Source organism: Drosophila busckii, chromosome 2R, assembly GCF_011750605.1.
Source record: "Drosophila busckii strain San Diego stock center, stock number 13000-0081.31 chromosome 2R, ASM1175060v1, whole genome shotgun sequence".
NCBI lineage: Eukaryota > Metazoa > Arthropoda > Insecta > Diptera > Drosophilidae > Drosophila > Drosophila busckii.
In genome coordinates, this window is record NC_046605.1 from 7,265,969 (window position 1) to 7,287,932 (window position 21,964).

Sequence of the window (21,964 nt, forward strand, 5' to 3'; positions counted from 1 at the left end):
TAAGCATTTTAATTTAATTTAATAAATTTTTAAATATGAAATTATGTAAGCTTTTAATTTGCTTGGGAATTAATTAATTTAATTTTTATTAACATATTTACCAATTAAAAAATGTAATTAATGCTTTAAATATCTACCTTAAACTTTTTAAACTAATTAATAGTTTAGCACTTAAAATTAATCTAAAAATTGTATGTATTTTTTTTTTTTAATACTAAATTATGCATTTGCTTTGGCATAAAAGAACTTAATTCTTATAAATCTATCTAATAGTTCAACAATGTAATTAATGCATTAAATATCTATCTTGCATTTACAATACTAATTAATAGTTTAGCATATAAATTTAATTTGAAAAAATTAATATTAAATATGCATGTAAAGTTTTAATTTGCTTTGGAATTAAGTACAGTTGGATAAGTTTATTGCTAAATTATACGAATTGATTGCTGTTGCCACATGCCTCGCCCAGTGGCGAGTAGAGCGCAGTGTAGAGAGCCGGCGGCTTGGCCGTCAGTCAGTCCACAGTCCACAACAAACAAACCGCCATGCGAGTGACTGAGCACACACATTTATCCACAAAATTGGCTTCAGTAGTTGTGTGACCGAACGTGCAAAGCCACACACAGGCTCTGAGGCAAGGATGCGCCTGGCAAATATGTTGCTGGTGTTGCTGCTGCTGCTGCCACTTGCAGTTGACGCCATTGTGAATCCAGCGAATGAAACAGCAAATATGGTCATCTATATGGTGCCCGAGAAGCAGCTGGGCTCGCAGGCGTGGCAAGTGGGCGTCGATTGCTTGGACAACTTTGCGCAAATCTTCTTCTATCGCAAGCCCATGGAGCGCTTCACGCGCGCCTACAATCTGATGCTGACGCGGGTCTACAACATGTCCGTGCCGGCGGCGCATATCCAGCAAGGATTCATGCAGCGCATGAACGAGGCCATAAGCGATGCGGCGAGCGATGAGAACGCTGAGCGCGACTATTATCAGCTTAGAGTCATCTCGGATAAGGACAACAAGACGCGCATCTTTGGCGAGCTGCTGCTGGCGGATAACTACGTCATAGTGGTGGACAGTGTGCAGCGGCTGCACAAGCTGATGGCGCGTCATGTTAGCCAAAGTCGCAGCTGGAATCCTGGCGCACGCTTCCTCGTGCTCTTCCACAATGCGGACATGCACAATCGCCCATGGACAGTTGCTTCGCAGATCTTTAAAGATCTCATGGAAAACTTTTATGTGCATCGCGTTGCTTTGATATTCGCCGACTCGGACACGGATTACAATCTGCTGGTCAATGATTACTACAGCAACGAGGACTGTCGCATCCTGAGCGTCCAGAGCGTCGGTCAGTGCCAGGCGGGGCAGCTCCATCCCAGCAATAATGCAGTGCATGCAGCTATGCTCGACTATATCTCCGCCTTTAGTCCTGCCAATTGCACTTTCTATGTCTGCGCCTCCATTGCAGCTCCTTTTGTCGAAGAGGATTGCATTGTGGGGCTGGAGATGCGCATTTTGGGATTCATGCGCAATCGCTTAAAGTTTCTGGTGAGTCGCAATTTATTTTCAGATATTTTCAAAACTCATTAATATTTGCTACACTTGACATAAATTAATTCGCAATTTGTAGTTTAAATTAACTTTTATAATATTTTAGTGCATTGCAGCATTAATTTTATATATTTTTTTTAATTTCAATGTCTTGTTCATTTAAATTTCTTATTTAAAATTCAGAGTTCTTTAGCATTTTGTTCAATTTAAATATTTTAAATTCACTTCTATTGACAAAACGTAAATAAATAAATACTACAAAATATTATATAAAACTAAGAGTTTCTATAAAAATATTTGTATTTTTTTTTACCATTTTTTGTTTAGCACAAATATTCTATTTAAATATTAAGCCGCTTGAATTTACTTGCTTGAAGTGTTGCCTTTATAATTATAAAAATAATTTCATTTTAAATTTTTTTTATTTTTTTTTTTTTAATTAAATTTGTAGTTTTAATGTCTTTTAGTTTTTAAATTTGTTTAGTTTTATATTTATTAGTTTATGAGCACTTCTTAAGTTAAAAGCCAAATTGTTTAGTTTTAAAATTCGTTGAATCCTTTTCTATTTTTGTTATTAACTTGATTTGATTTTAATTTATTTTTATTTATTGTTTTTTTTTTTGGCCACATTTTTTAGTTTTCAATTTTCTTTAAATTAAAATCAGTAAGTAAAAAATCCAATTGTTTAATTTTAAAAAAGATTCAAAAACCTCTTCTATTGATTTCTATTCAATTCTACTCAATTCTATTCTATTCCATTCTATTCTATTCTATTATATTATATTTTATTCAATACTATTGCTTTCTATTCAATTCTATTCCATTCCATTCTATTCTCTTCTATTCTATTTACAGACCAATCAAACCTGCACTCGAGACACGCGCGGCGAAATGGACGAGAATGGCGTTTGGGATGGACTTCTGGCTAAGCTGGTGGCCGGCGATTGCGACTTTATATTCGGCGGCTACTATCCGGACAACGAGGTGACGGATCAGTTCTGGGGCAGCGACTGTTATCTGCAGGACGCGTACACCTGGTATGGCAAACTGGCGGAGCGTCGTCCCGCCTGGCAGGCAATGGCTGCGATCTTCGAGCCGCTCACCTGGCTGTGCTTTGTCATTGTGCTGGGCATCAGCTGTCTGTGCTGGTACGCACTGATGCGTCTGCTGCCCGAGCCGCAGTATTATCAGATGCTGAGCTTGTCCGGCATCAATTCGCTGGCCGTGACTTTGGGCATAGCCGTGCAGGAGCGTCCGGTGTGCGAGGCGACGCGTTTATTTTTTATGGGTCTAACGCTGTACGGACTCAATGTGGTGGCCACCTACTCGTCGAAGATGATTGGCACGTTTCAGGATCCGGGCTATTTGCATCAGATGGAGAATCTCAATGAAATTGTGGCGGCGGGAATTCCCTTTGGCGGCGACATAGAGTCTAAGGATTGGTTCGAGAACGACGACGACTGGTGGATCTTCAATGCATACAACACCGACGCCGTCTTCAAGCCACGCACGCATAATCTCATCGATGTGCAGCGCGGCGTGCGCTGCATCTTGAGCAGTCGCATGTACATTCTGCAGAATCGCTACTCCGATGATGTTTACGGCTTTCCGTACAATGTGTTCACCAGTCCGGCGCAAATGATCATGAAGGCGGGTTTTCCCTTCATCTCCGAGTTCAATTGGATTATTCGCTTTATGCGCGATGTCGGCATTATACAGAAAATCGATGCAGACTTTCGTTATAACAACACTTATCTGAATCGCATTGCCAAGATGCGTCCGCATTTCGCAGAGACTGTCATAGTGCTGACCACGGAGCATCTGAAGGGACCCTTTGGCATCCTTGTCGTGGGCATTTGCAGCGCTTCGCTGGTTTTTATTGGGGAACTGCTGTTTGCCGGCAGGCGGCAGCGGCGTCGGCAGCAGGCGCAGCAGCGACAGCGACGCATACGCGAGCGGCGACGCGGCAAGTGGCACAGGGAGCAGCAGCAGGCGCTGAAGGCGTTGGCTCCGTCGCTGCGTTTTACGCCCATTAAGCGACGCAAAGTCCTGTAAGTAGCTCCGACCAGAGACCAGAGGCAAGGCAAACAACAAACAAACGCAGCTAACCAAGCGGCTAAACCATAAAAATTGACTCAATTCACATAAATTCGCAATTGAGCGGGGAGTGGGGGGGAGCGAGACAAGTGAGGCACAGTGGTACAAAAGTTAACCAAAAGTTGACACTTGTAAATTATAATAAGTATTAAAGCTAAAGGATTCAAAATCAAATCAATATTTTTAAGCTAAGCTTGAGCCTTAATATATACTTAATTTAAAATATGCCTTCCTACAATACATGCATTGTTACTTTTACTTTTTAAACAATATTTTATTTAAAATATTTAGCTTGATAAGTTTCAAACACACTTTTGTAATAAATTTCCTTGAAGTGAAATAAATAAATAAAAATCACAGCTTGTAGCAATTGTTGATATTATTGCTACTTTCAACAATAAATTCACCAACGTTTGTTATTTGCTATTGTTGAATTACAGCTTAAAATTATATAAATTTAAAATTAAACTATGAAAGCAACTGTTGATACAAATTTCAACAATAAAATCACCAACGTTTGCTATTGTTGAATTACAGCTTAAAGAATTTAATGCAATTGTTGATATTGTTGCTAATTTCAACAATAAATTTACCAACGTTTGCTATTGTTCAATTACAGCTTAAATAATTTAAAGAATAAATAAAATTTTTTTAGAATAAGCAGCAAAGCTGATTACTACTGATTTTTTCATATTAATTACACCAACGTTTTTTAATATAGCAAAGCTTGTGATTGGTAACTAGTGAAAGTATTCCCCAGAGAGCTGCATACTGGAGAGATATTTCTTTTTATATTAAAGCATTGCCGCGATTGAGATATTAATGTAAATTTGTTCTAAAGTCGGTTACAATGAGTAACTGCTTAAATATCGTAATAATATTCGCTATAGTTACAAAGTATTTGTTCAGCGCAATACTAGAAATAAATTTGAAAAAAACGCTCTACTGTAAAATTTTGTTTTTTTTTTTTCTTTGCGGAAATGCTTTGCATATTAAAATTTTAAATGCATAATTGTTATATTTGCAATTATTTTTCTGCTTTTGATTTAATTATTTAGAACATTCACTTCAACATAGCTAAATATTTATTATTTTTACCACAAATAAATTGTCAACTTGCTTTATTCAAATTATGTGCTTTGCTATATTTTAACATATATTTGCACCACTGTGCGTACTACACTATTGATGCTATTACAGTTGGGGTCGTCTCATTGTCGTTGTCGTTGTCGCTGTCTCTGGTTGCGACTGCGGCAGCGGCAGCGGCAGCGACTGCGGCTTCCTTGTCTGCTGTCGCGTCTGCCTTGCTGCAGTTTTCACGCGAAATACTTAAAAATCAGCGACAAAATTCTATTTTTGTAAACTATCGAGTCGAGACGCTGCTGCTGCTGCTGCTGCTGCTTTTAAATCTAAAAGCAACTAAACTCATGTAAATAACTGAACTGACTCTTTTACACAATTGAGCACACATTGCAATCATGTAAGCCAAGTTACAAGCGTATTTACCAAACTTTTTGTGGCAGCACAAAAAAAAAAGAAATTTAAATATCTCGCGCAAAAGAGATAAAAACAATGGCAAAACATTCGTTGGCAGCAGTTTGGAAACTTCAATAAATATCTAATCAACATAAAAGTTAGCAAAACAATCAAATGCAAAAGTTGAAATTAGCAAACAAGCTGAGAAAAAAAAACAAGCTTAAGGGATCGAAGTTGAGAATTATATAAATAAAATGTATTTTTGAAAATAATTCCAAATGTGTTTCATTATCAAGGCAATAAATCAAATTTAACGTGCCGCTTGCAATTTATTTCAATATAATGCATAGCTTATATATTATATACATATATACTTGTTCACGTGTTTATCTGTTGTCAATTGTGAATGATTCAAGCAGCGACTAAGCAATTTAAACATTAAAACAAACATAAGGCATCGTATTCAGCCGATTACTCAGACAAATAAAAAAATGGGCACAATATGCGTGTGTGTGTGTGCGTGTTTATGTGTGTGTTAAATTGCTTTTGCGCTGAAATTTTAGACTATTGAACTATGGCGTGGATGCAACTGACTAAGCGGCAGGCACAAGGGGCAACTGTCTCGTCGCCCAAGTGTCTGTCTGTTCGCATACTACACACACACACACGCACACACACACACACATTTATATTTAGTGCATGTTGCAGTTGCAGTTACTGTTGCAGCAGCATAAACGACACATCGTCTAGCAAGGCTAAAAATACTAAACATAAGTTTATTTGAGGCGTCGGACTAAAAGTCGTCAGCTGCAGCTGAAGGTCTGCCTCAAGTTTTTGCTACTGCAACAACAACAACAACAACACCAGATATATATATAAAAATATAAAATATGCTGCAGCATTTTATGGCTACAAAATTTTGTTTTAAGTAGCGTCTGCTTTTATTATTATCGCTTGCAAAAAATATCATAGACTTTTATTAAATAAAAAAGCTAAAAAAAACTCTAACAACTCGTCAATATTTTAAAAAAAAAAAATATTATTAAAGCCAGCTTAATCTTTAAAATTAATAATAAAAAAAATTCTGTAGTACTATTATTCATTATATATATTTCATATAAATATAGATCTCTAACACTTTTGAATTAAAAAAAAACACAATATTATCTATTACTAATTATCTATTTAACATTAATAAAAAAATAGTATGTTAGTATATTGAGCTTTAATTCAATTATTACTAATTTCAAATTTAATTTTTAGTTTTAAATTATTTATTTTAAAAGGATTAAAAAGCTACCTTATTTAAATGAGTTCCTTATTTATTTTCTATAAATTATTAATATTGCAAGCATTGTTTTTTTTTTAGTATTATTTTCCTTGGTAGCTAGTACTATACTAACTATTATATTAATCAATAATAGCTTAAATAATAGTAAAAGTTATGAACATTTTTTTAATTTATATAAATTCAAAGCTATATGCAAGTTGCTTAATTTGTTCATATGTCTAGCTTATATTAATTTGTTTTAAAGTGCATGTAAAAATTCAAATATAAATAAATATACTCGTACTTCTAGCATTAATTGCTAATAATCATTTATTAATGCAATTAAATATGTTGCAACTTTGTTTACTGCATAACATTTTAGTTGACTAAAAAATAAAACTCATATTAATGTCAATCTATTAATGATGAATGATTGCTTAAGTTTGTTAATTAGTTTAGTGCGCTTTGCTTGTTGCTGCTAGTGAAGCTAGCCCAATTGCAAAGCATTACAGGGTATTTGCTAGTCTAATCCCGCTACTTACAATAGACTTATTTGCCTGTACTTTTGTGTTGTTCGCTGCTGTTGCTGTTGCCATTTTTGTGGCTTCTTTGATACGCTTACAAATAAATAGTTTCACGCCATAAAGCAGCGCATGTTTGGCTAAGGCAAGTGCGGGGGCGCGCTGCCAGGCGGGTGGGCGTGGCTGCTGTGTAATAAAATTTGTTTACGAACGAGCGCTTGAGCCTGTGGCGCACATAAAAATGCAACAGCAACAAACGAAACACTTTGTGTGTGTGTCCGTTGCCTTGTTTTGATTTTCGGGCCACTGACAACAACAACCAGAAGCAAGAAGAAGCAGCAGCAGCAGCAAAGCGGCTACAACAGGTGGTCAGTGGTGCAGCATTGGCGTGGCAAGTGGCAAGCAAAGGGGGCGAATTAAGTCATAAAATTAATATTTATGATTTGTTTGCGCAAAAATATTAACAAGCCAAACAGTAAGGCAGTGATTGCTGCCGCTGTTGCTGTTGCAAGTGGCAAGTGGCAAGCAGGACGTGCTACTGCTGCTGCTGCTGCTGCAGCTAGCAAAACGCTTAATGACTGCACGCGCCATTAATGTGAGCAGCATTTGCTGCTTTTCACACGCTCGCAGCTCCAAGCGGCAGCAACTCGAGACGTGCCGCACGTTTAGTGGAAGTGGCAGCTGCAATTGGAGTAACACTTGCTGCCGAGTTCTGCTACTGCCAGCGGGTTCTGCTGGTCGCGCGACCATAAAACGCTGACGACTTCAGCCAACATTTAAATGTTTGACATTCTATGCCGCGCTGTCAAAAAAGCAAACAAAATAAAATAAAAGCAAGTTATTTGAGCAGCGCACAAAACACAAAAAAAAAATACATAAATATATAAAGATTTGTTGTAGTTCAAAATGCAAACGGAAGTCAACTGAATTTAAGCTGCAGTTGCAAAAAGTTTATGCTGCAAAGCAAAATAAACTATAAAGCTAAAGCTTAAGACTAAAGCTTTATATGCTAAACACAGGTGTAAAGCTAAGACTACTGTAGTAAATTTATTTATTTACTTTTGCATTTAAAGTCAGCCAAGCAGAATTTACAACAAAAAGATTACAAAAGTTGAAGTTGCTTCAATTCAATTTCAATTGCACTTCGCTTTAATAATTGTAAATTCTTTAGGCATTATCTAAATAATATTTATATATAAATTTTATTTGATTTAAAACTATGCTCTATTGTTATTATGCTTGCTATTGTTATTTTTTGAACTGCCCTTTTATTTTTATTTTGAGTTCTAGTCAAACTTTTGAGTTGCAGCAGTTCAATTTCAATTGAAGTTCGCTTTAATAATATTGTATATATAAATCTTTATTTGCATTTAAAACTATGCTCTATTATTATTTTGCTTGCTATTGTTATTTGTTGAACTGCCTTTTAGTTTTATTTTGAAGTGTAGTCAAACTTTTGAGTTGCTTCAATTCAATTTCAATTGAAGTTCGATTTAATAATTGTAAATTCTTTAGGCATAATCAAATTAACGTTTATATATATTTTATTTTATTTAAAAACTATGCTCTATTGTTAATTTGCTTACTTTTGTTATATGTTGAACTGCCTTTTATTTTTATTTTGAGTTGCTAAGTTGCTTCAATTCAATTTCAATTGCAGCTCGCTTTAGTTTTACTTTAAATTGCAAATTCTTTAGCTTTAAGCTATATAACAATTATATATATTGTTATTTTTCTTCGTTATTTCTTGACTAAATATTGCAGCCACTGAAACTGCAGCTAGCCTCCTTTTATATTTATTTTAAAGTCTAGTCAAAACGTCTCAAAGTTTTAGGTTTAGCATTAGTTTATTTTATTGTATTTATTACATGATTTTTTTTTACTTAACTGCATTTAAAACCAATTTAATAAAGCTTACAAGCAATTTATAAAGCATAAAGTTCAGATTGATTTGCTTTTTAATATTTTATTAGCTGCAAGCTTCTTCCTGGAATAATTTTCATGCCAACATAAAAGACTTTAATCCTTTTTTTATGAAGTCTATGCTAATAATAAAGTAGTAGCTGATTTGCATTGTTTAAATTGTGCATTAATTTCGCTTTTAATTTAGAGCTGCAATATTCCACACAGCATTTAATATTTAAAGCTCTTAATTGATATTAATCCAACTGTTTACTACAAATTGCAACTTCTTTGAGAAGAAAAATCAAAATATTAACTCAACTAAATGTAGTCGCAGTCTAAGTGCAAAATCACAGCCATTAAAAATAGCACAGAAATATATTTTTTTATATATTTGTTTGTTTGTTTGCTGTTGTTAAATTTAATTTACAACTTGTAAGCAAAAACAAATCGCAGTTACAACTTTTCGTATTGGCCACAAAACAAAAAAGAAAGAAAAGAAAAAAAGGCAAACGGCCTGTCGAGTTGAACTATGTGTAGCTGTAATTTATATAGAGAAATCTACTAATATGATTTTGGGACACGGAAAAGCGGAAAAACATACAAAACGAAGAAAAAAGTGCCAGGCTAGGCGCTAAGCGAAAACGTGACGACTTTGTTTGACCCTCAGGGCAGCAAAGAACACAAAAAAAAAGCACAAAATATATATAAATGTTTCTCATACGCCACGTGCAACGCGGTCACAGCTGTGGGCCTAGAAAAAGAAACACACACACACACACACGCACACTACTTAGCTAAACAAGTGGGCATAAGAAGTTTACACACACACACACACATGTGTGTGTTTTATTTATGGCAAACTGTAAAAATCTGGCACTGGGCTTTGCTTTTTTTTTTTTGTTGGTTTCTGGCCCAACCACACGTCGTGGTTATAAATTATTTTTGTTTGCCGCGCTCGTCCTTGCGCCCTGTTATTTGCACATAATTTGATTTGTGGCGCACTTAGCTAAAATCAAAAGCATCAAAAGTTGCAACTTACCGTTTCTTTTGCCGCAAGTCCAGCGCCAAATGCACGGGCACATCCACATAAAGATCCTCGACATCATCGATGCTGCTCAGCATGCGCTCGTAAGCCGCACGCTGCGTACAGCTGCTGCCCCCAGGTGCAGCATGTGGCACTTGGCCGCCCTTCATAATGTGATTGCTGGCCAGTGGCGAGTGCGATGCAATCTCCGCCAGCAGTTGCATGCAACATTGCAGCAGCCACAGCAGCGCGAGTCCTGGACCCGCTTGCCAATGCATTGCGAGCGTTTCAAATTTGATCGGGCGTGTGCGCTGATTTCAGCTATAAGTCTATATTAAATTGTTTGTTAGTTTTTATTTCAGTCTAATCTTTTGCTGTGTGTGTGTGTGTGTGTTTGTTTGTTGATAACAACAGCTGCACAATTTTTGTTTTAGCAAATGACTCAATGGCCAAGCACCTGGTATGTTGCTCAAGTTTCGCCCTCAAGCTTCAATTACATATTTGAAATTTCACATGTTTTCAAAGCAGATAAAAAACATAGGCACAGTCATAGCAGCGGAAAATATCTGCTTACAAAACTTTAGCATAACTTCAAGCTGAATGAAAACATTTTTTAAATTTATGTGCTTTTAATAACTTTTATGTATTAAATTTTATTACTTAACATATTTTTATTTAATTATTTTTACAGTCTAACAACTTAATTAAATTTTTATAAAAATTTTATTAAATCTCTTTTATGTTCAGCAGTTCACTCAAGCAGTTTAAGCTAATTTTTTCTTTTAATTTTCTCACACACATGACTAAGCTTGCAGCCTTTGGGTAATTACTCTGCTCTGCTTATTGTAATCCTTAACTCTTTTGCTTGCTACCCCCTTGCCACACAATCGCTGCATCTCGCTCTAACACCTACGCAGCACTCAGTTGTTGCTAGAGGGTGGGGGCCACAATTAAGGCCTGTCAAACCTTTGACACACGTCGCCTCCTGCGCCTGCTTCTGCTTCTGCTGCTGCCTTTGCCGGCGCAGCAGTGACAACTTCTTTAAGCTCTGCGCTTTGGCATATGCCGCAAAATATTCAAAAAAATAAAAATAAAAGCAAGAGAGCCCCCAAAAAATAAGAAACTGAAATTATTTTTGGCAAGCGGCGTTCTTTTTTAAGTGCTGCTTGCTTTTCTTATTTTCTTTTCTTTTGTTTGTATGGCGCGTTTGCTTTTGTTTTTAATTCTATATATTTAAAGCAATTTTTTGCGTGTGTGTGTGTGTGTTGAGTGAGGGCAGCCAATTAATATTGTGCTGAAGTGCATCGATTCTTGGAACTGTTAGATTTGCTAATTGCCGGCCACACGCCTGCGATACAAGAAATTTCATTTTTGGCTGTTGCTTCTTTTTGCATTTTTAATCAATTAAAGTTCTTTGAATTTGCGTGCGCCACACACACAAACACACACACACACTCGTGTACAGAAGCCTTAAAAAAAAGGGGGGCTGGTCTTGTGGTTTTGCTGCCACCTGTTGTGGCAACAATTAACAACACATGCCACCCACACACACAAACACACAGCTAGCGACACTCACTTTTGCTTTTTCTAATGGACGGCGTTGAAAATTTTAGTAGCGCGCATCGTTTGTCTTGCGCGCAGTGTTTTGATTTTTCATGCACCGTTAGCTAACGGTATTTGTTTTAACTTCCACACACACAAGCACAAACACTAACACACCAACACACTCTTAGAGTTGAGAGCACACACACACAGCACGGATACGCGCGTAATTCAGCAGCCTGCCGCTGGAGCTTTCAGCCAACTGCTTCCGTTTGCCTCGACGAGCAAATACAAACTTTCAGTTAAACTGAAGACACGCGCGCAAATAACGTTGAAGTGGTCGTCGCCAGGCAAAAACAAAACATACTTTAACGCTACGCTAACAGTGCGCTGTTAAGGCACGAATGCGAGTGTGCGCTGTTAAAGCAGCGCGCGCTCAATTGGCGCTGTTAACATCCCTACAGTACTGCAGAGCGCCAACATGCTGTTAAGCCAGCACAGCCGACCGTTTGCTTGCTTAGAGAGCGCAAGTACTGTAGGGTGTGGGGGAGCAATTCGTATGCTGTGAGCGCAACAAAGAGAGTCGTGCGCATAAGCATGTGTGCTCGTGTGTGTGCGTGTGTGTGTGAGCATGCATATGTTTATATATAGCGCTGCTTATGCTTCGTTTTTTTTTCGCTGCTGCTGTTGCTGTTACTGTTTTTGCTTTGCCTTAATTAATGTGCCTGCCTGCTTTGGGGGCTGTCCCATTGATGAGGCTGCCTACCCCCGCCCCTGCTCCACACCGCTGCTGCCTTACAACAAACATAGTCAGGCCTGCACGTTTTTCTCTGCATTGCTTTTGCTCTGTGTATTTGTATTTCGGTTGCTGCTGTTATTTTTTTTTATTTTATTTGTCGCGCCAACAGTTTGCAATTTTTTGAATTTCATTTTCATTGAAAGCCGCACAACAAGCAAATGCGTTTTGTTTTATGTACGGCACGTGACTTTTAATGCAGTGAATAAAATAACAACAACAACAAGAGCAGCATGAGCGCCACTCAGCCGCATCAGCTGCGCTGTAATCCGAGACAGCAACACGGCAGATAAACACTTTTGCTCCAATTCAAATTTGTATGTAAATTATGCTTTTGATGAGGCGCTGACTGCAACACGCCGCTGCCTGTTGCTGCTGCTGCTGCTGCTAGACAAGGCGTAAATATTATACGGCGTAGTTTGCAATATTACGTATTAAAAATCAGCAACAGTTTATGCTAAGCTTAACAATAATCAAAATGCTGACAGCTTGTCTGCTTAGCGGGCTTTCCCGGAATTTAGCGCAAGTAAAAAAAAAGTAATTAATAAAGTATAAATTTTATACAGGAAGTGCATTTTAGCGGGCAACAAATTAACAGCAAATTAGTTAGAAAAGCAGCGTTAAATTTGTATAGTGACTTAATCAACGACAAGAGCAGCAGCAACCTTGAAGGCGGCCCCTGAGGCACATAACTCAAGGGTCCACAGGATCGCAGTCAGGCCCAGGCCTGGCCAGCAGCTCTACCTTGGTTCAAGCTCATGCATAATGCAAGACGCGCCGTGCTCGGACTGTCAGTCCGGCTGACTTTGGCTCTGGTGGTGGGCTACCTCGTTCTCTCAGCGGCGTTGCAATGAATTTTTTTAACAAATTAATTATTGACAAAAAGCTGAAACGAGTCCGAAAGCATGACCATGTCACAGTCACTACGCTAAGTGCGTCGAAGTGCTTGAATCTTAAGTTTTTATGCTCTTTAAGTCTAAAGGCTTAACTGCTTTAATAGGTAATTTTAATAATTACAAGCATTACTTTTACTTTAAGCTGTTTAACTGTTTAATAATGGTAAGTTATTGTAAAAATTACAAACATTACTTTTACTTAGGGTAGATTTAAGCAAAAGCTCAATCATTTGATTAAAAAATAATGCGCTATTTGTTTAGATTACTTTGAATAATTAAAAATAATTGCTCAAATTTGTAAGATTTTTTGCTATACAACAAATATATTGTACTAAATAATAAGTAATTGCATATTTATAAGAATTAACTAATTTAAAATAGTTCCAATTATGTATGTTTGAAATGCTTTTAATTATTTAAAATTATTCTTGTTTATTTTTCTGAAAATCAATTTATTTAGATTACTCTGTATACTTAAAAATAATTGCTAAAATTTGTAAATTACTGTGCATTATTTTTCTAGACAACAAATAAATTGTACTAAATAATAAGTAATTGAATATTTATAAGAATTGATCGATCAAATTATGTTTGCAATATTTTTAATTATTTAAAATTGCACTTGTTTATTTGTTAGTGTCAAACTAAAGTTAACTTTGCTATTCAACTAATATTTCCAACTGCCAAAAAAAAAAATAAAAGAGAGTCGAACAGCAACTGTTTATAATTAGTTGCGCCTTCTTTTGCTCTGCTGCACTTATTGGAACAACATTTTTGCCTCACACTCGCACTTCATCAACGCGAAATGATTGGCATGCCAACGTCGAAGTCGACGTCGACGTCGAACGACTGCAGCTGAAGCTGCGAGAGCTGGCAGAGCTTGGCGCAGCGGCAAACATTGGTGACTGCAGCGGCGACAGCCTCTGACATGTGTAAAGGAATCGTTTAAAATAAATGACAGGCGCGCCCCTCAACGCTCAGCTCGCTCTTTTGTTTGCGCGCTCTCGCTCTTTCGCTCGCTTGCTCGCTCTCTCGCTCACGCGTTTTGTCTGCATAATTACCAACAGCGCAAGGCTACAAAAGCAGATCACAATAATCAATGCGAAGAGCGAAGAGCGAAAGAGAGCGAGAGGCAAAGTTTTCTAGCAAAGCGTAGCTTTTAGCTTAATCTGCTTCTTCTTTTTGTTTCTTTTTTTTTTGCTCTCACGGCGTGTGGTCCGCTCACCTGTTTATCGGTTTGCTTTGTTCATCTTTGGCTAGATTATTTGTTTACACGCAGGCTCGGGCTCGGGCAATGTAAATTCATCATTCAACAGTCGAATGCAACAGCTTGGGGCACATTAAATGTTGCACGCCACACCTGACAGCAGCAACTGTTGCTGCTGCCCAAGCTACATATCTCTCTCTTTCTCTCTCTCTCTCTTTGTGCCCTTGTTTCTAGCTGTCAGGCTGTCTTGACAAAGAGGCGTGGCCAGTTGGGCGCTTGTGCTTGCGCGCTTGGAAAATTGTCAACTTGGCACGCATTTTATTAAATGAAAGAATGTTTTGTGAAAAGTCAGAGTCGAGGCTACAGCTGCTGTCAAACTTATGCCAAGCAAATCGAAAAAGGGATACACACACACACACACACTTTGGCATACAAAAGTCGACAAAGTGAAAATTTTTTAATTGCATTTTTTTCGCCAACTGTCGCTGCGGATTATTGGCAAATGGCAAGCGAAAATTGCAAGCGCAAATTCCAGGACATCCCCTAACCCTCCCGCCCTACTCTTGCGATTTTCTTAAGCAGCACAAAAGCTGCATTAGGCTTCAGTGCCAGAGACAATAGCAAATGCTAGTTTTGTTTAAAATGCAAGCAACGCCAGCACAAGTTGGCAGGACAAAAAGGATATTGCTACTTATGCTAATGAGCAACTGGGCCAGCCGAATCGACAGCATGAAGCCCAGACGCTGAATTAATTGCCAACAGCGCTTAAAAGGCTATAGAAAATATATATAACTTGTCGGCTTAAAAATAAATAATAGTTTGGACAACTAAGCTTTAAATATTGATGGAAAATGTAAAGAATTGCATTTATTTTAATTACTGTATTTAGCTACATTTAAGTCTTTAAAATTGTCATTGTAATTATGCAACGAAAATATAAATATTAATTTGAATGATATTTGGTTTAATGGGTTTAATTAACTCTTCATTAAATAAATAATAATGCATTTTTTCCGATTCCACGAATTTCAGGAATTCATTGCTGCCAAACCATAATTTATTACTTTTTATTGATTTATATTCAAAAGGAAATTCTTCAGCATAAAATGAATGCCTGTGGCTTTCATTTTATAAACTTAACTTATTGCATAATGCATAAAAAAAAAGATTGAAAGCTCAAAGCTTTTATTGATAGACTAAAAATGCTATTAAATTAGAGCAAAAGTAAAATTAATTAATTAAGTTTAAGAACATTTTTTAATAGAATAAAAATTCTATTTAATTTAAGCAAAGGTCAAATCATTATTAAGTTTAACAACTTTTATAGATAGAATAAAAATTGTATTTAATTAATGCAAAAGTCAAATCAATTATAAGATTCCAATAACTAAAAGTTCGTATTGCTGATTCCAAAATGAATTATTTTTATAATTATTTGATTTAAAGTATGCCTATAATAAATATGACCCATAAGCTTTACAAAATGATTTATATATTTATAAAATAACAAAATCTTAAGGGCCTAGTTTTTAATATCTGCACACAAATCAAATGCTTGATATTTTTTATGATTTTAAAGCAAAATGTAATTGACTGCTTAAAATAATTTTTGTAATTTAAAGACTTCAATTCAAAATCTCTTTATTATTGGGCTTGTTTTTAACTTTTGCCATTTACAAAAAAAATGTAGAAATTTACAAAAGTAAATTTCCGCTACTTGCGCTTGTTTTTTTTTTCTTACTGCAAGTTCATCAACATAAAATGTATGCATATGGTTTTGTTTTCGGCAAGAAGAAGCATTTACATGCATAAATAAATGCCACACATGCATATAATATGAACTGATACCAACAACAACAATTTTAGCTGTATTAATTTTTGTTTTTTGCTGCCGCTTGTTTGGGTTTTTCTTTTTTTTTATATTTTGTTTAAACGTCTCGGCCGCTTGTCATGCGGTGAAAGAGCTTTTGTTGCCTGTGTGTGTGTCCGTGTGTGTGTGTGTTTGTGTTTGTGGAAGTTGCGAGCTGTTACGCGTCGCCACCCAGAAGCTCAAGTTTAAAAGAGCAGCCTACATATTCCATCATCATCATCAGCAGCAGCAGCAGCATCATCATCATCATCATTGTCAGGCTGCTGCTGCTGCTCCTCGGGCCTTGGCTTCAACTTTGTGTGTGTGTGTGTGTTTTTTTTTCGATAAGTTGTTGCTGCCACGCAAGCAGCAGCAGCAGCAGCAACACGACAGCAACAACATGTATATACATATGTATAAAAAGGGACAACACAACGATCATGAGCAATTCATAATGAATTTACTAATGACAACAATGATGCTGATGATGATGATCGAGTTGAACTTGATGATGAGCGCTGCCAAAAAACAAAAATACAAACAACAACAACAATGTTGACGGCAGCGTTTGATTTGCCTCGCTGCTCATTAAAAGTACAATGACCAGCAAAATAACGTTATTAAGCATTGCCTAAACCTCGGAATCAAAACAAAGTAACCAAGAATTGACCAAACACACACACACACACACGCACACAGACACAACAACTAACCCACAGACACTGGCAGACCTCCCGTTTCGACTTGCTCCATGTCCCGGGGGGTGCCTGCCTCAGCGCCCGTGAGTTGAGTTTTGAGTGCTGTGGCACGATCGAAAGCGAAAACGTTGGAGGTCTGTTGCATAAACAGCAATGGAAGCAACGAATATATTTATACCCTATAAAAATGGCATTTACTTATGTTAACCAATTAATAGAAATACAGTCTCTATTTAATTTCTTAAAGACCAAAAGAATTTGAAGGAATTTTTTGAAGGTAATCGAATATTAAAGGCAATGTAATTATCTATATTTAATAAGCGGACTTAAAAAAATATTTTCAAATTCAAAAAAAAAATAAATAAATAAATAGAAAGAAGAAGAATTATTGCTGCTAAGTAGAACTTTGATTTTAATTATAATAATAGCAAGTATCATAAGTTCATTCCATTCGTATCTACAGCTAGAAATAAAAGATGCAGTTTATTATTTCGTTATAGAAATATTAAACTATCTTCAAATAAATGTTATACAAAAAAAGTATTTATTTTAAATTAAAATTTATAATTTAAAAAGATTTGGTTGCAAGCATATTTAGAGTTGCGAGTTAGCCTCAAAATTATTTCTTAGTTTAAAATTTCGTGCTCAACTGCAAACTATGACAACCAATATGCCCCACTTAACAACTCTAAAGTGCAAGGTATTTTTTAAAAGGCAGTCAGTAACAATTTCCATTTCATTCTTTTTGCATTTGTGTGTGTTTTGGTTTTTTGCGTTTAGCCCTGGCCTAACTGTTTATCACATGCGTTTGGCTAATTGGTTGACTCTTTTGAGTTGGGTTAGTCGGACAAGCTTTGATTAGAAGGCAGCGGCAGCAGCGAGAGCAAACAAAGCAAATTACACACACATACACACAGGCACACACACTTGTGCACTCTTTAGCTTAAATTCCCCAATTGGGGGGCTGCAATGCAATTCTATGACCAAATTGCAGTTACAAAAGGCGCCCAACTGTAAAATGGCTCTGTGACTCGTGTGGCTTAAAATTGATTGAAATTATCAGCTTTGCTTTTTGGCAGCTCACATGTATGCACATGCATGTGTGTGTGTATAGACATTTAATGGTTTAAACGAGCCAATGTGTCGTCGCTGTCGCTTGCCAACTGGATTAAGCTTGTTACTTAATTGGATTTGGGCTAAGCTGCAAAATTACGGCCAACATATCGCACAATAACAATAAACTTGTAGTTAAATACATCAGTGTGTGCGTGTGTGTGTGTGTGTGTGCGTTTGCATTTAATGAAATAATTGCTCAAATATCCTTATCACAATTCACAGGCCAAAGCCGAAAGCCAAAGCCGTATTGGTCAGCAGTGCAGATGAGCGTGGCTAAAATCTGTCCCAAGCTCTCGCATTCCATGTAATTAGCAATGGCAGGCAGCAATGCAAATGCCAACAAGCAGCCATTTGGTTAAAGCTGACAACATGGCAAATGGCGTCAAAATGCCATTTTGACAGCTGCGTGTGTGTGTGTGTGTGTGTGTGACTGAAGTTGACACAAAAATGTTGCAAACGCTGGTAAAATTGTGTTCAGCAGCAAGTTTAAATTATACTTTAATATTTATCAGTAAAATAATAATTTATGCATTAGTTATATGATAATTAAGTTAAGTTTACTCAATAACGCAGCAGCTAACTTTTCAAAGAGACTGTAGGAATTTAAGTCTTCTTTAAAAAGCAGAACGATGAAGAAAGAAAACATCTTTCATTTGATTGCTTAACATTATTTAATTCTGAGTTTATGTTAGGCTCTATAACAAAGTTAATATTTCACCCTTAAAATTATATAAACGCTTTAAAAAAATTACAATGGGATCTTTTTATAAAAAATTTCAAACAAATCGATCAATATTTGTGCACATTACAATCTGTGTTGCCAGCTTATTAAAAGCTAGATCTAGCTTTTTTGAAAATGAAGTAGCTTATAGAATTTGCAAAGAGCTTATAGCTTGAAATCTAACTTATTCAAATTTTGGTCACTATATGGCAAATTCATAAAATTGGTTTCACTACCTTGCGACCTTATTTTTGAGCTTTCATGCACATTTAGTGTCTAACTTATTTTTTCTTCAATCTCTCAAAATTTGGCAACAGTGATAGCTTCAATCTTTTTATAATTTCGCAAATATACAACATAAGCCTTTGGAATTTAAGGCATTAGATTTGAAACACATTGAAATGTTTAAATTTATTGCATATAGCAATTATGTAAATTTAAATTAAATTTATTGCATATACAAATTAATAGACTTACTATGCACAAAAATGTGAGCAATTTGTTTTGGTAATGAAAATTTTCTTGCACAAAGCTATTAAATTATTTCAGATCTCTAACGCTTGTCAACAAATATACAACAATAGACTTTCGAACTTAAGAAATTTGATACATTGCATTAAAATGCCTAAATTTATTGCATATAGAAAATTATTTTATTATTAAAAAATGTAAGCAAATTTTTCTTATATAAAGTTATTGAATTATTTCAGATGCTCTAAGTCAACTCAACAATTTTTATATTACTGACTTCTTGCTTTCAAATAAGAATTTATGCTATGTGTAATTTATTAGTGAAATAAATATTGTTTACAACTTTTTAATGCATAGCAGTTGTTTGTTCTTCATTGCTTAAAACCACAAATTGTAGCTAAATAATTTGAATTAATTAAGCCAACCACACGCCACATTATATCAAAGTAAAATTTGTCAACAATTTTGACACACACACACACCCGCACACACACGCACGCATAACGAAATTGTTGAAACAATTTGGACACATGCTTTTGAACAAATATTTGTGAAATGTGCAATAGCTTAAATCACAAGCACTAAGTACGGCAAAGTGTCTTTGAAATAATTTGTTGGCTGGCAGCCAACAAAAGCAACAAAAGCAGCAAAATGTATTTTTAACATAAATAATATTAAAAATATATGAACTGTTGTTTACCGATTTAGAGTGGTTTGAGCTAATTTTATGCGTATAGTTATTTCTGGATTTGTGTAAACAAAAGCGGATTAATAACAATGTCAGAGCTACAAATAAACAAATGGCGCATGTGCCACATGATTGAGATAAATGTGGGAATCTATTAACCGGAAATGTATTAACATAAAAGAAATTCGCACTGAGTAGGCCAAACAAGTGTTCAACTCGCACTCTCTCTCTCTCACTCTCTCACTCTCTCGCTCTTTCATTTTGATTGTTAGTCAAGCTAATGGCAAAGACTTTTGTCATTGCTGTCATTGTTTTTGGCATTTTTGGCGCTTGACGTTGCAGCAACGTTAACAGCAGCTTGCAACATTTCTGACAATGCTTTTTACATTTCCAACATTGCAACTGCTACTCAACTCTCAAGCTCTGAGGGTCACAACTTTAGTTGCAAGTTGCTATTGCTGTTGCTGTTGCTGTTGTTGGGCAACATGTTGGCTGCCTGTCTATCTGTCATATTTGCGTGTACAACAAATATTATTATTACTTTATTTTGTTGTATGCATACTTACTAGCATATTTTGCTGCTTCTGTTGTTTGGTTGCCTCGCTTTTGGTTTTCTTGCAAAATAGTGCATGGTTTTTAATAAAGTTTAGGCAAAGGAATGGCTCGATGGCGTTTAGATGAAGCTGCAATGGAAATTTTAGAGCTAGACAGCAATGAAAGCGCAGACTAAAGCGTAAATAATGCTAAATAGCGAACTCTATGCAGTAGCTTTAAGAACAACAACGAGTAAATAAAACAAAAATAACAGCGAGTAATGCTATAAGTCGTTTAAATTGTTCTACTATTTAAATTCAAGCATTGATTTCATATTGATCAATATTTTAGTTCAAGCCAAAAAGAAAACTAAATATGCTGATATATCAATTCCAATAAAAATAACAACGAGTAAAGCTATAAGTGGAAATAGAAATTGTTCTTTTTTTAAATTTATGAATATTTTAAATCAAGCCACAAAGCAAATTAAATGAAACTAACTAAGCTAAAATGGCGAAATAAAGTAAAACAAATGCAAGCAACGAGTAATTTAAGTAAAGCAAACGACTGCTATTCTAACGAGTAAAACTAAAGCACGCAAAATATTCAACTGGCAAGTCAAACTAAAAAAACAAGTCAAAGCAAAAAAATGAATGCTAAACTAGCGAATGAAAGACAGCGAGTACTTAAGGCGACTTAAGGCAACGAGTAAGCTAAATAAAGCAAAGTATTAAACTTGCTAGCTGTTGAGTTAAACAAATAGAAGCAGCGAATGCAGAGCAACGAGAAAGAAAGACTAAAAATAAATAAAATGAAATTAATAAATGCAACATACGAAGGAAACGTTGAAATCAAGTATTTTATAGCAACGAGTTCAACAAGTTTAACAAAACTATCAAAACCTTAAGTTAAGCAAGTCGAAGTAACGAGTATGCTAAATAAAAATAACGAACGCAGAACGATGAGAAAAGTGAAGTAAATTAATGAAAATCAAGGTATACAACATACGAAGAAAACGAGTAAATTTAACGAGAATTTCACAGCAACGAACTTGCAAAACCTCAAGCAAGTGGAAGTAAGGAGTATGTTGAATGAAAATGAAATGACTACGATTAAATACAATGAATGAAATAAAAGCAACATACGAAGGAAACGAGTAAATTTAGTGAGTTAAATCAAGGATTAAACAGCAACGAGCTCAACAAGTGCAACAAAACAATGAGTTTGCAACAAAGAATGTTAAATTCATTGTAAAATTTCTTTTGACAACAAAATGTTTTTTATTCAAACTGCAATTGCTTCATTAACAAGCGAGTTAAATAGATTGGCTCTAAGCCCGCATTAGTCTACATATCCCTGGGCTTTTCCGGAAACTCCATAGAGATGCTGCAGGCTGTGGTTTTTTTTTTTTTTGTTGATGAATGTAGCCTTGAGGCTTGTATTTACAGCTTTGCTGTTTTACTCTGTGTTGCTGATGTTGTTTCATATTTTTTTTCGTTTTCGTTGTTGTGGCAACATATTTCACTGTATAATTTCAGAGTTGTGCTCGTAACGCATGCAAAAAAGCAAAACAAGAACAAGAACAACAACAACACCCACAA

At 35.8% G+C, this 21,964-nt stretch overlaps 2 protein-coding genes across 3 annotated transcripts in view; one reads left to right on the forward strand and one right to left on the reverse strand.

Annotated features, from left to right (window-relative positions):
- LOC108596589 overlaps positions 1–21,964 on the reverse strand; it is an 81,062-nt gene that overhangs the window by 5,704 nt on the left and 53,394 nt on the right. Inside the window, exon 5 of one of the 2 annotated variants that reach the window (XM_017982516.1) lies at positions 9,861–10,174. The exons of the other annotated variant lie outside the window; for it this stretch is intronic. Within the exon in view, the coding sequence (XP_017838005.1) occupies positions 9,861–10,123 (263 nt within the window). The 5' untranslated portion in view covers positions 10,124–10,174. The remainder of the gene's footprint in view (positions 1–9,860; positions 10,175–21,964) is intronic. 2 annotated transcript variants of the gene reach the window in all.
- On the forward strand, positions 460–3,608 carry LOC108595607. Its single transcript, XM_017980873.1, has 2 exons — positions 460–1,549; positions 2,408–3,608. Exons 1-2 carry the CDS (start codon positions 644–646, stop codon positions 3,605–3,607), a joined length of 2,106 nt encoding a protein of 701 aa, XP_017836362.1. The 5' UTR covers positions 460–643; the 3' UTR covers position 3,608.